The sequence below is a fragment of the Pongo pygmaeus genome, chromosome 3 (assembly GCF_028885625.2).
Source record: "Pongo pygmaeus isolate AG05252 chromosome 3, NHGRI_mPonPyg2-v2.0_pri, whole genome shotgun sequence".
Lineage (NCBI taxonomy): Eukaryota > Metazoa > Chordata > Mammalia > Primates > Hominidae > Pongo > Pongo pygmaeus.
Window position 1 is genome coordinate 48,059,764 of NC_072376.2, and position 14,803 is coordinate 48,074,566.

Consider the following 14,803-nt stretch of genomic DNA (forward strand, 5'->3'; position numbering starts at 1 on the left):
AATACATTTTTAGCTACCGGTCAGTGTATCGAATGCATATTTATTTGTTAAATAATTTTCATAGTGATACATACAGGTTTTCTTGTTGCAATGGTGCTTTTCTGTTTTTATACATTTCATGAGTGAAAAGAGATTACGTTCTCTAGGATCATTCCAAAGTTTTAACAATCTGAATCCAATACTGACCTGTGACTAATGACACCAGCATCTGCCAGCAGTTCAAATATTCGTACCAGTTGTACTCGTAAAATGTCTCGACGCCTGCGCCGTTTCATATTCTATTCCAAAGATACAAACATATTAATTAAAATCCTGCTGGTGTAACTTGGAAAGAATAATGTGACTGTCTCAGAGAGAGGTTCTGGGCTCATTGAAGTTATTTTGCTTGTACAACGTAGACTGTGGGTACTCTGGTAGCTACTGCCTCAAAGAGGTATGGGTGAACAGTTTGAAATGAATGAGTCAAATAAGGTCACATGACATCTTACATGGTGACAACCTCTGTGTGTCAGGGGAAGTAAATACTACATTTTTAGGTTATTTGCTAATCAGACAGTTTTGGAATTGAAGCAATTAGTAAACTGTTATCATGGAATAATAAGGAATCCCTAATACCCTCCCAAAAATATGACAGAAGTATAGGGAAAACAATCCTAAAAAGGACTTAAGATTTTGCTCATGCCACAGTTTTCTACACAACAATTAAGTTTGGCACAAAAAATATAAACAAATACAAGAAAAACTCCTTTACTCATTATGATATGAATAAATATGTTTGTATTACTAGGTCCAAAGAACTAGAATAATGCCTAGAATAATAGCTGTAACATTTCAACTTGATTCTGCTTCTAGCAGAAAGTCATGTAAGAGATATCGATCACCTATATCACCTTCTACTATAGCTCATTATTTCATTTGTGATGTAATTTTCATATTACAGAGAAATTAAAACCATATTTACTAGTCTTTCACTTTCTTGTCCATGACCCAATTTTTCTGCCTTCCAGGTGCATGATAATTTACTAATGACTAATCAATTACATTTACTTTTCTCTCGGCTCTTTCTAAAGTTGACAGCAATTCATTTGAAACAGGATGATTTCTTATCAGTCTTTGAAGATTTCTGCAACTGGTTTTTGCAGTTTGGTTGGCCTGTTTTCATTTTGTCTTCACAGAAACAGTGTGAGTCTAAAGCTCTTCAACTATAACTCACATTCAAGGCACATCACTGCATGTGTTTAATAGCATTCCTTCTGAAATTCAGAAGAATAAATACTGCTATTTCATTTTGTTTCAATCTCACATTTCTCTAACAAGTCATCCAGCACTGTAACCAAACTGATCATTCTGAAACAAAAATCAAATCAATGACAAAATAGGAATACTATCATGACCCTACAGTGCTGAATTAAAGGAGAGTGAGGAATTGCAGATGATGTTTCAAAGTCCCTAAACTGCAGGGATTATCACCATCTCCCTCTCCTGCTTAAATTCCTCAGGGCATCCCCAACATTAACAGCACTGATTCCCAAACAATGTTCTACAGCAGACTTATCTAAGATGCTTTACAAAACAGACTTCTGGACCCTATTCCAGGGATTCTCATTCAATAGGCTCAGGAGTCTAAAATTTTTAGCAAGCTCCCCAGGTAATTCTCAGATGCCACAGGCATAGGAACTACTGGTCTACTGGTTAAAGCTAAAGCTAGTAGTTTTTCATGAGATATTTCTCATCTTGCTATCCAGCCTAATATTCAATCACTTCCCCCATAATATAATTATACAGAAAAACTTGCAATTTCAAAATTCTTTGTAAAGTTTGCAAATGCTGTTCTTTGCCTAGAATACTTTTCCCTTGTTTGTCCACTGGGGAATGTGCTTCAAAATCATCTCAAATATCAGCACTTCATCTATAATGCCTTCCTTACCCTGCAACCAGAGTCCCAGGCTTTCTTCTCTGTAGTTCTTAGAATCCCTTCTCTATGATTTTATTTGAGTGCGTAATAAATTGTTAGAATTAAGGTTTTCATAACCATCTGTCCCACTGGACCTATAGTTTCTGAAAGTTGCTCAGAACCTATAGATTTGGGAATCTATGCTCAGTCTTGTGAAACTACAGCCCATGGGCCAAATCTGGCCCACTGCTACCTGTCACTGCAAATTTTTTACTGTTTTACTGGCAAACAGCCACACTCCTTTTTTTATGCAGTCTACGAACACTTTCATGCTACAAAGGCAGCGCTGAGTAGAGACAGTATGGCCTGTAAAGCCGAAAATATTTACCATCTGGTTCTTTGCAGAAAAAGTCTGCCAACTCCAATCTAGACCCTATTTTCTGCCCTCACTTAAGTTAAAGCAATTTTTCATCCGTTTTACATAATGGGTTTCTGCATAAGATCTTCTGGGGGGAGGGGAAGTGTCTGCATCTTAAAAAGAAGAATACACTAGACAGTCTTCGTAATTTCTAACTTTTGATATAACATGTAAATATGGCAGAAAAATGAATGTTCACTAATACAAGGCTGCAGAACACAGCTCACCTCTGGCCTTCTTTCGAGTGCTTCTTTAATTATGGGATGTAATTCCTCTATTAGTTCCCTGGAAGAAAAATGGTACATATTCTATTAATAGCTACACAGATATAATCTGACACATGTAAATATGTAAAAACATGATGCAAACTGACAAGTGTTAATTCGAATCCTACTGTTTTAAACACAATGTCTATTGTTTTATTTGGTTTGTAAAATAACACATTATATTATAGACTATTTGGAAACCAGAAAAAAAATGGTATAGGCCCCTTATTTTAATTAATAGAGGGAATACTACCAATATTTTTATTCAATCAGTTTGCAATCCACATATGTTTTACTTAGTTGAAACTGTTTTATATAAAATGGTATCCTTTTTTATTTTTTGAAATGGAGTTTCGCTCTTGTTGCCCAGGCTGGAGTGCAATGGTGTGATCTTGGCTCACTGCAACTTACGCCTCCCGGATTCAAGTGATTCTCCTGCCTCAGCCTCCTGAGTAGTTGGGATTACAGGCATGCACCACTATGCCTGGCTAATTTTTTGTATTTTTAGTAGAAACGGGGTTTCTCCACGTTGGTCAGGCTGGTCTCAAACTCCCGACCTCAGGCAATTTGCCTGCCTCAGCCTCCCAAAGTGCTGGGATTACAGGTGTGAGTCACCGCGCCCGGCCTATTTTTCTTTTCTTACACTAACATAGTTAATTTTATATGCCAATAATTAATTCATGATATTCGAACACAGGGTGGGGTACCATAATTTTCCTAGACATTTTCATTTATTAAAGCATCATTTTATTTTATCTAATTTTCTCTTACTAAAAATATTGCCTCTGTGAACAACTTTGTACATTTTTCACTGTTTCCATTTCTATCCCCATATGATTAATTTTACAAATTAAATTAATGGGTCAAAGGGTATGAACTTTGTAAAAATTATAAATTTCTCTTTATTTATATTTTGATTTTAAATTGAAAATGTGCCTATTTTAAGACTGGGAAAATCTGAAAAAACACAAGAAGAAAAAAATCATCCACAATTTAATCATGTATCGAAAACTGCTGACATTTAAAAGTGCCTCTGAATTGTTTCTAATTATGAGAATTTAATTATTTTAAGTTGAGATCACTTTTACATCCTATTTTTTTCAATTAGCAGACAGTGTCTTTATCTGTCATAAAATCTTTTTCCAAAACTTCATTTATAAGAAATGCTATCCCATACCTATAGATATATTACAATTTATTAAACTATTCTTTTTTTACTTATTTTTATTTAAATGTTCCTCTCTATGGAAATCTTTAGCAAAAGGCAAAAGATTTATACAATCTGAAGCGAAACCAGAGTATTAACCTATTCCCTGGTTGTACAGGTTATCTTGGAGACAAAACATCAGATACCATTCTCATATTAATTGAGGAAATTCTCAAAAGAATAAATTATGTGCCCAGGAGACAACAAGGCAGAACTTCAGGCAAAACTGAAGAATTTGCTTCATTAATATAAAAAACATCACGAATGATATCAAACATCTATGTAAATACTTTTTGAAAGATACTCTAATTCTCTTGGATAAGAAGCGGGAAAACTGGCGTTTTAACTACTAGACCAAGATTACACATTAAAAGAATGACTACATAAATAAATATAGTAGGAAAATATTAAATATTTATATGGCATTTCATTATTTCTAGAACATATAGGTAAGTTTTAATCTGCTCAATCAAAATGAGGAAATAAAACTTCCAATAAATGTTAATGTTTGGATTTTAATGTTAATCCATGTTAAATGTTACATGGCTAGTTAACTGGTGAAGGCAGGCCTGGTATGTGACCATCCCAATAAGCACTCTGCTTGACCCTACCACACCTTCTAAGGACCCTACCACACCTTCTAAGTAGCACATTTATTCTTTTAGGACATAGAAAAAAATGTATGAACATAGTTACCTAAAAGCTCCTGGGTTGGTCCTGCCAAGACCTAGAACAAGGGATTCTGTGATTTCCATGCTCTCAGAGCGCATCATTGGAACTATGTGCTTAAACAAGGATGAAGGGGATGGGATGCCAATAATCTGGAAAAAAAAAAATATTGTATTTATAACAGCCACTAATGATACTATGTCCAATTAGATAATCTGAGATTTCAGTAGTCTTAGGTCAAGGATAAAGGACAGGTGAAACTTTACTATGAATGATACCTCAAATTTCACCTGTGGTGTACATAACTTAAAAGGTTAAATAACTTGTCCAATGGCTTAATGCAAGTTCATTAACAGAACTTGGGGCTCCTAATTTCTTACAGACACTCACGATCATATAATAGGCTGACTCCCTTCATCAGATACTCTGTACCTTTTGGTCCATGAACATGAAGAAAACAAAATGACTTCTAAAATAGTCATCAGTGTTAAAGTCAGACACGCTGGTCTTAAGTTTTGTCATTTTCATGAAAACTAAACCACTGTTCTTATCAAGTACCCTTTAGATCACTACATGATTTAGGGAAATTCTAGAAAGGCGTTTAATTATTTAAATGATTCCTTTTGGGTTCTGTGAAGTGTGAGAACTATAAAAACTGGAATATGGGAAAACAGGTATGACAATTTCTTTAAAAATATTGAGCATGATAAACTGAATGAGCACGGGTCTTTCTTTCCAATGGAAAACTATGTACGTATTATTGATTCCAACTAGGAATCCATAAAAACAATGATGGGCTTTCTTGAGGTATTTTCCTTTTTGCAAGTAAGTAATACACTTTCAACTGAGTTACTTTATTGTCCATAAAAAGAAATTTTAAAATCTTATTTTTATGGGGCCATTCAGATTTCATACATCCAACAGTGGATCTGAGAAACTTACTTTAGAATCAATGCTATAGCCGCTATCTGGGGTAGACGCCAGCGTCTCAGGAGGAGAACATCTCACAGAACCTGCAGATGTGGAAGATGACGATGTTGCTGCACTGCAGCAAAGGATCAGATAGTTTCTCCACAGGCCAATGTATGAGTCACTGCTTGTGGTGGTATTTACTTTCTTAGCATTGATGGGGCTACTAAGGAAAAAAAAGAAAAATAGGCAGATATGAATAACACAACATGTTTTTAAAAGTTTATTTTAACTAATGCTAAATTTCTTTCTTTTTTTTTTTGAGACAGAGTGTCACTCTGTCACCCAGGCCGGAGTGCAAGTGGCACAATCTTGGCTCACTGCAACCTCCCCACCTCTCAGGCTCAAGTGATCCTCCCACCTCAGCCTCCAGAGTAGCTAGGACTACAGGTGTGTGCCATCACGCCCAGCAAATGTTTTGTATTTTTGGTAGAGATGAGGTTTCGCCATGTTGCCCAGGATGGTCTCTAACTCCTGAGCTCAGATGATCTACCTGCCTCGGCTTCCAAAGTGCTGGGATTACAGGGGTGAGCCACCGTGCCTGGCCTAATGCTAATTAGAGAGATGGTTAGCATAAGGTTTTTATTACTGGTACTGTTTTTGTGGACTGATATCAATGAATAAAGTACTGGATTAAAAATTAAAATATGTTACCAGATCATTTTAACATTATTATTCCTGTGATAAAAGTTAATATTTTATTGGGCCATATTTTATAACTTACTATCCATACTCAATGTAGAAAGAAAATAAAATCAAAATCACCTTTAATCCCACATGAAAATAAACACTGCATATTCTATATATCTTTAATTCATATACATGAATCATAAGTGCATGAATACATCTCTTTTAATTTATACACATTAAATGTTTATTTTGTATCTACTTTTTAGACTTATGTATTTTTCACCTCTCTACGTAAATTAATATACTTCTGTGACATTATTTTGATTAACTGTATGCTATATCAATATAAAGTATCATATTTTATATAACCAAAGTTTTGTTGTTTGACATTTTGGCTAATAGCAGTTTTTCCCTGTTATACACAATACTATACATTTGAATATATGGTTAATTATTTTCTTAGGTAATTCTTGAAAATGAAATCAGAGTCAAAGAAGATACATATTTTCAAGGCTTCTGCCAAATTTCTGTCTTGAAAGATTACATCAATAAAATATTTTGAAACAATTCCATAAATCTTTCCAAATATCAAAATTATGTTAGAATTGAGAACTGAGAGCAAAATGAAAGAGGAAAAATACAAATATATAATCCTTGCCTTCAACAAGTTTTGTAATATGTTAAGGTAAGTAATACAAACACACCACTTCGTTAATTCAGCAAGAGTATCATAGAACAATGTCCTAGTATGTTAGAAAATGATCTAAGCACTGGTAACGTATCAGTTAAAAAAACTGTCAAAAAAATCACTGCCCTCATGCAGGCCATGGGAGACATACAATAAAGAAATAAATAAAACAATGTCAGATGGTGCTAAGTTTGATGAAGAAAAATAGAGCAGAAAGGGGAGATAAAGAATGCTGGTAGGATATGGGATTATAATTTAAAATATGGTAATTAGGGAAGGCTACTTAAGGTCATAAATGGTATGCAAGGTGGCAAATGTCAATCTTTATTTAAAAAGTAACATCCAGACCAGGTGTGGCTGCTCACAGCTATAATCCCAGCACTTTAGGAGGCTGAAGTGGGAGGACTGCTTGAGCCCAGAAGTTCGAGATTGCAATGAGCTATGATTACACCTCTGCATTCCAGCCTAAGTGACAGAGTGAGACCCTGCCTCTTTAAAAAAAAAAAACAACAAAAAACACAACACAAAACAAAAAAGAAATCCAATACTCAATACCTGAGAACATATATATACAATTAGCTTGTATATGTAGAAATACCAAATATATATATATATTCAAATCCAAAAGTAAGAAGGACTACTCTGGGTAGGAAGTTTAAGAGATTTTCAAAAATAAGATTGAATTTGAACTATATTAGATATGGATATGCAAAAATTAAAAAAAAAAAAAAGATATCCTACGCTCATGTGAAGAAAAGCTCACAAAATGGAAACTACCAACCACACTTAATGAACTCTGAGGGGATAATTTGGTTCCAACATTGAAAGTATTGATAGAAAGTAAGAAAAAAGGTACAGAGGGAAGTCAGGTTTGAAGAGCCTTTAATGTAGGCCTCAAGTGATAGGTCAATCCAGATGCTGGGTTTGCATGGGCAAGTTATATGCTGAGAGGACTCATTCCATTCAATGTGATCAATGGTGTACTCTGTAAGGAGAAATCAGGAACCCAAATCCAGATTCAAAAATTCTCCTCTGTATTTAAGAGCAAAAAAAAAAAAACAAAAAACAAAAAACAAAAACAAACAAAAAAACAACTAACTGAAATTTATAATGACCTTGGTCAACTCTCCATTTCATCATCAGTTACTCCAAATCTTTACCAACATCCTCAAATCTCCTACTCAGTGTGTTATTACCACTCCCCACCAGAAGGTGGCCTTCCTTATACTGTCATCGGGAAAAGTAAGGCCACTGAGCTGAGTTTCGCTCTGCTTCTCACCCTTTATCTACAAACTTCTGTACCTACATCCATACTCATCCTTAGATTCTTTCCTAATTTTTTCCCTTAACACAGATTCGATGGACACAACTATGTACCAAGTACAGTGTTATTAAGTAAATTAATAATTAAAATTTGGTGAGACTGTATTACATGAAAAGGATGAAGAAGTTATGAGACTATGTCCTTGACAACATTCTTCTCCCTCCTTAAGACATCAATGCAGTATCACATATTATTTATGGGCCTTCCAATCTGTAATACTTTTGAATTTTTCAAATAAATACATATGAAAGCTGACAGTCTATACATTTTTAAATTTACACTAGGAAAATAACTTACTTTATATCGACCTGAGGGGACAACAACTGAAGTCTTGTGTATGCAAACATCCAAGCATAGCTCACAGCTGTAGAGCAGTGTTTAGGAAGATTTTCTTGCTTTAAAAAACTGGAGAGACTTATAATCCATGGGTCTTGGCCTTGGGTCACATGTGCAAATATCCATATGTGTGATGGACTAATCACATCAAACTGGTGGCTAATAGGAGAAGAGTTCCATTCTGCTAATGTTTGTAAATCTATCGAGCTAGGGCAATAGAGCAAAGTAGTCTATATGGAGAGGAAAAAATTGATTATTAGACATTTCAATAACTTTGAAATTTTACCATATAAATTGCTTTAAACTGAAAGTGGTGTATTAGTAGTTTCTAAAACAAGATAATATAAAGTCCATGGTAGGTTGAAGGGAGTAGAGAATTCCTGAAACTGCATGTAAAGTTTCTGTATGTGCATACATGTCTTTTTTTTGGAGAGGGATTCCACTGTTTTCATTATTCTCAAGAGGACTATAAACCAAAGAAGTTCAGGACCACTATTTAAGTAATTCTTAAATAAATATCCAAATTTCATGGTATACCAAAAGCTGCTAGAGAACTAAAGAGTGAACCATTAACTTTCATGTTGACCTGTATCTATGTATGTGTGGAACAGACTCATAAATGAGCTCTTCTCCAGAGGTATATATTCTTAACTACTTGTTCAATATTTGAACTCTTATACTGAAGAGATAAACATTTATGTTCAAAGAAAAGTATATTAAGCACTGCTTTAGGCACCAGAAACAAGTCATCCGTTACTCTCTTTTTGGAATAATTTGTAATTTATGGTTAATATCTAAAACAAAATGTTTTGAATTGTATAGATCCTTTCATAAAGTAACTAGAAGAGAGGCTTTTGAAAGTTCTTATCACAAATAAATAATAAACACATGAGATGATGGATACACTAACTATCCTGATTGGGTCATTATACAATATAGACATGTATCGAAACATCGAATTGCACCCTATAAATATGTACAATTGTGTCTATTTAAAAATAAATAAAAATTAAAAATTAGTTTTTTAAGAAGTTTAGCATCATGGTAGCATCATGGAGGGGGGGAATTGTACAGATTTCTAATAATCTCTTAGGCTTATAAAATCTTATTACCTCCCTTGGCTACATATAACTCATGAATTATAAGAATCAGGTGTTATGCGGCAAGCTCTTAATGTTATGCATTAACCTCTTGTCCATGTATTCTAAAATAGGAGGAAATATTTTTAAATAGTAAGATTTCATAGCTATTCTTACATCAACTTTGGAATCTTAATATATGACCTTTTACCCCACCAAGACCAAGCAAGAAAGTTTGCATAAACTTTGTTAGTAATGTGTTTGTGGACAAAGTGTTTCTCTCCATTTTAATGAGTCAAATTACATATGACATGGTATAAAACACTATGTACTTAATCCACTATACTTAAACTTATATGATACACAAAAAACAGTCGCCAAAAAAGCAGGGTGTAAGTTTTTGCTTTGAGTATCACTATTTTTTTCCCATAGCATTTTAACAAGTATTTCTATCTCATGAATATTATATGCCATAATAAACAGCAAACGGTAGCATAAAGATTCAATTTAACAGAAACTTCTTAGATTGGAAGGATTAGAATTTTACAAACATTAAATTATTTTTATTTCTATGTAGAAGAGTACTTAACCAAGTATAAATGAATGTCACTTTTTAAGTACTACTCTTAAGCATTTTCTAGTTTTCAAAAATACTTTCTAACACATTACATTTGTTAAGGAAGTTATTTTATGTATGCACATGTACATGTATACATATGTGTCTGTCTTAAGTCTCAAAACAAGATTGGGTAGAATGAAGTCACTATAGTTACCTGATCAGCCCCAGTGAGATGTATGAAGCTCTCAAGAATGGATGGGCTTAGCCTGTCCATCACATCTATGGCTAATTCATCATCACCCTGTAAAAAAGACATCATATGTCTAAAAAAATTAGGAATGTTTAAGCAAAGTAGCCAAACCCAAGTAAACACTAAAAATTCACATTTTGTTTTCTTTTTTTTTTTTTGAGACGGAGTCTCGCTCTGTCACCCAGGCTGGAGTGCAGTGGCGCCATCTTGGCTCACTGCAAACTCCGCCTCCCTGGTTCACGCCATTCTCCTCAGCCTCCCGAGTAGCTGGGACTACAGGTGCCCACCACCACGCCCGGCTAATTTTTTTTTTATATTTTTAGTAGAGACGGGGTTTCACCGTGTTAGCCAGGATGGTCTCGATCTCCTGATCTTGTGATCCGCCCGACTCGGCCTCCCAATTGAGAACGGTAGGTTAGTTTAGACCCATGGTAGTAACCTACCTACATGGGATAAGGATGGACAAAGAGATGGTTTTTAAGTACTTTCATTAGATAACCGAATGAAATACCTAAATCTTACCTTAGGTATTTCCAAAAGTGCAAATAAAGCCCGTATTTCTCTAAGGACACTGACGGCTAGCCTCCTAGTGGCAGGTCGACTGCTACAGAGAATGACAAGCGCAAAGCCTTCAACCACATGGAATACGTTGGAATATGGGCTCCTTTCCAGAGGAGGGGGATGAGAAGCTCCATTAGCTACACCATGCTTGAAAAACAGAAGTTAAAAATAAAATAAAAAAATGTATGTACAGACATTCCCGAAAAACAATAAAAAATAAAGCAAATCATAGTGATTATGACTATAGGTCTGCCTCAGCTCAAGCAATTTAAATAGCATGTATTTTATAAAAATGGAATAGTGTGCACAGTGAAAACATTTCACTGGCAGTCTAAATATGAATTCTGTACCTAACTTCTATCATTCTCTGACTATTTTGTAACCTTGGAACTGACAATTGCTCTTCATCTAATTTCTATATGGAAAATGAGGGGACTGTAGTGTATCTTTCACGCTCAGAGTGTGGACCAGCAGCCTGGCAATACCTGAGAGCTTCTAAGAAACTCTTGAAACTCTTTCTTAGGGCCCTGTTGATTTGTATGCTCATTAAAGGTTGAGAAGCTAGGTTGGCTTCAATGGCTCGGGTCTAAAATTTCAAGGTTCTATGATTTATACATTATCATAAATCAATGATTTGAGCATCTTTACGGTTAAGGAGCACAGTTACTGTCTATGTGAAACAGGGACTGGTGACATGGATAAAACAATCAAATAACCCAAATGGAAGACTACCAAAAATTTATTGTATTGGCCTTAAATATATTGGAAACAACCTAAAAGTCAGCTGGAATTATCTCTAATTTCTATGCTCATTAAAAACCCAAAAAAGATGATTAGAAAAGTTAGACACATAAACACTATATATTCACCACAGGAACTATGGGAAAGTTCAGTTTAAGGGATTAGGAACACATTGAGAGTGAATAGAACTAATAATACTTTTAGTGTTTGATAACGTAAATCTGTATTAAAACCATTATTGGTCATTTAGCACTGACCACATACAAAAGGACAATAGAAAAGAATCTGGTACCTGAGTGTCCTGGTTTTTATTATGCATTTGGGCTGCTTGTTTCCACTGATTTATTAATTGTACCAACATCTTTACGGCATTATCAAGAAGCGTGGGATGGACATCAGTCACTTCACGAACAATAAAATAAACAAATCCTGAAAGAACATCCTCCCGCCAATCTGGAAAATCAAGCATTAGTGCCTGCAGAGTATTGAAAGCCAGAGCACGCAGTTCTTCATCCATATGAATTGTGAGCCTACCAAGAACAAAATTCCATTAGCAAACTTCAATACCTTTCAATTAGTTTTATCATCTGAAACTTAAAACTATGACCTTAAAATAAATGTCCTCTTAGTTGTTTTGTAAGAAATATGAAGATAGCAACCAATGATCACTTTTTCATGCTATATTCAACTTTATGCTAGTTTATACTCTCATTTGTTTAAATTCACATATGAATCTATTCCCATTAGTTGGTGTTTTTACTATAATCTGAATAATAAGTTTGATACAAATGACATTAGAATTCCATTTAAAATCCTTTAATCCTTAAAATACTGTATTGTTATCTTATAATCAATAAAAAATGATATCTAATCATACGCTATCTTAGCACTATCGTCACATTTATTTAATCTTTGCTATCACTGTAAGAACACGATTTATCTCAATCATTCTTTTTTTTTTTTTTGAGATGGAGTCTCGCTCTGTCACCCAGGCTGGAGTGCAGTGGCATGATCTCGGCTCATTGCAAGCGCTGTCTCCTGGGTTCATGCCATTCTCCTGCCTCAGCCTCCCAAGTAGCTGGGAATGCAGGCGCCCGCCACCACACCCAGCTAATTTTTTGTATTTTTAGTAGAGATGGGGTTTCACCGTGTTATCCAGGATGGTCTGGATCTCCAGACCTCATGATCCGCCCACCTCGGCCTCCCAAAGTGCTGGGATTACGGGCGTGAGCCACCACTCAATCATTCTTTATATGCACTGAAGTTACAGTTAAATATAGGATGGCTGATTGTGAAGAAGGATATACAACAAATGAAGATGGAATCAATGCAACAGAATAATCATTGAAGGTCAGAATGAGAGTAAATTTAGGAGTAATATCATAAATGGTATATGCCTAGAAAAAAAAATAAGGCTGAGCTCAGTGGCTCACACCTATAATCCCAGTACTTTGGGAGGCTGGGGCGGGTGAATCACTTGAGGTCGGGAGTTTGAGACCAGCCTGGCCAACACGATGAAATCCCGTCTCTATTAAAAATACAAAAAAATTAGCCAGGCGTGGTGGTGCACGCCTGTAATCCCAGCTACTCAGGAGGCCGAGGCAGGAGAATTGCTTGAACCCGGGAGGCAGAGGTTGCAATGAGCCGAGATTGTGCCACTGCACTCCAGCCTGGGCAACAGAGCAAGACACCATCTCAAAAAAAAAAAAAGAAAACAAAATGTGTTGACTCAGCACATAAGTTCCTAAAGAGAGCTTAAGTCTAAACAAATTAGGAGATGCTATATACAATCTGCTTTTAAATACATCAAAACAATATGGGGCTTTGAATATAATTTTAGTTACAGAAGTTTACCATAACATAAAAGAGAATGATAAACAAGAAATTTTTTAAAAAAATGGCTACAGTAGTGGGAGCCACTATTATATAATAATATTATATGAATAAAGAGTTTCTGATTTGGGTCTGAAGAGAATTATGTTAGTAACTGACTACAAAGACAAATGTACCAGAGTTAGAAATAGTCTGAATGAATAAGGTAAGTACGTAATATTAAACACAATTACATGCTTGGGAAGCTGGAAAAATGGAGTTATCCACGATAGAGGCAGAAAGTTGTGTGGTTTAGGAGAAAGGAGATATAAGTATTCACCCTGCTGAACTCAGTTCTAGTCATCACGAAGCCAACTTTCAACTGACAATGAGACTAAAGAGAAGATGTATTACAGCTAGACAGACTGAGGAGTAAGCAACAAAGCAGCAGCAGTTCCATCAGCACATGAGAAATAAACAGGGTCAAATGAAGCATCTCTAGCCCAGTATTCTGTCTCTAATAGTGGCACCAGGAGATACAATATGGGAGAAGAGAGTGACAGTCCTCAATGATGCTGACTTTAAAGGTTATTTCAACATTCCTTAAATCCATGAATACGTAAACATCTATCTTACTCCTATCTGTGTGATACAGGGTATACATGTGTGAGTTAACTGCTCATTGTACAGAGCAGAATAACAATAAAGCTTGGTTAATTAAAGGCAGGGGAATTAATTAACTTTCCTTAGGGACAGGATACAGGTCTGCAAATTTACAATGCATCTTCATTTTGTTTGTTTGCTTCCTTTATGGTAAAGTAAATAAGATTTAGACAGCACAATTCCAAATGATAAGAAGAGAGGAGAGAATAGAACAGACCCTTTCTATTTCTTCTAAAGGAAGAAAGATCTTCCTTTCCATTGAGGTAAATTATTAGTAAACAAATATCATAGGAGAAAGAAGCAAAGTGAACAGCAAAGCAAATTGTCATTCACTATTCAGCTGTCTGCTCTTTTACTAGGCTGTCCCATCCCTGGCGCTCATAGTTACAGTTTCATTTTGGTGGAAAAGATGGGAGATCTACTCTTGTGGCTCAACAACCACAGAGATGTAGATGAGTTATGTTGAAATAGGAGGAGTAAGAGCAGAATTGAACCATAGTTGTTTACTGCTCTCCCAAGGAACAGTGTCATAAATAATTAATGTTTCTTATTTCCAATGCTGGCATGAAGAACTTTGTAACTCTGCAATCTAATTCACAAAAAATTTAGGAGACTGTGCGAAGGGAACAAATTTATATAATGCAAAGTAACCCCTTTCTTTCACAATAATCACAGGAGACATAAAATCTCTGATCACAACAGGCAATAGTTGAGGATAAGGTAGTGCCAGGGTGTGT

General features: G+C 35.3%; 1 protein-coding gene and 1 pseudogene across 6 annotated transcripts in view; both read right to left on the reverse strand.

Annotated features, from left to right (window-relative positions):
- The window catches only part of FRYL (FRY like transcription coactivator), a 276,010-nt gene that overhangs the window by 73,035 nt on the left and 188,172 nt on the right, over positions 1–14,803 (reverse strand). For all 6 annotated transcript variants that reach the window (XM_063663636.1, XM_063663634.1, XM_054486860.1 and 3 more), the window contains 8 exons: positions 11,884–12,121; positions 10,812–10,997; positions 10,254–10,340; positions 8,363–8,631; positions 5,397–5,589; positions 4,482–4,606; positions 2,540–2,597; positions 187–278 (listed from right to left, as the gene is read on the reverse strand). In XM_063663636.1, coding sequence (XP_063519706.1) covers positions 187–278; positions 2,540–2,597; positions 4,482–4,606; positions 5,397–5,589; positions 8,363–8,631; positions 10,254–10,340; positions 10,812–10,997; positions 11,884–12,121 — 1,248 coding nt within the window. The remainder of the gene's footprint in view (positions 1–186; positions 279–2,539; positions 2,598–4,481; positions 4,607–5,396; positions 5,590–8,362; positions 8,632–10,253; positions 10,341–10,811; positions 10,998–11,883; positions 12,122–14,803) is intronic.
- On the reverse strand, positions 3,782–3,880 carry LOC129036032 (U5 spliceosomal RNA; annotated as a pseudogene).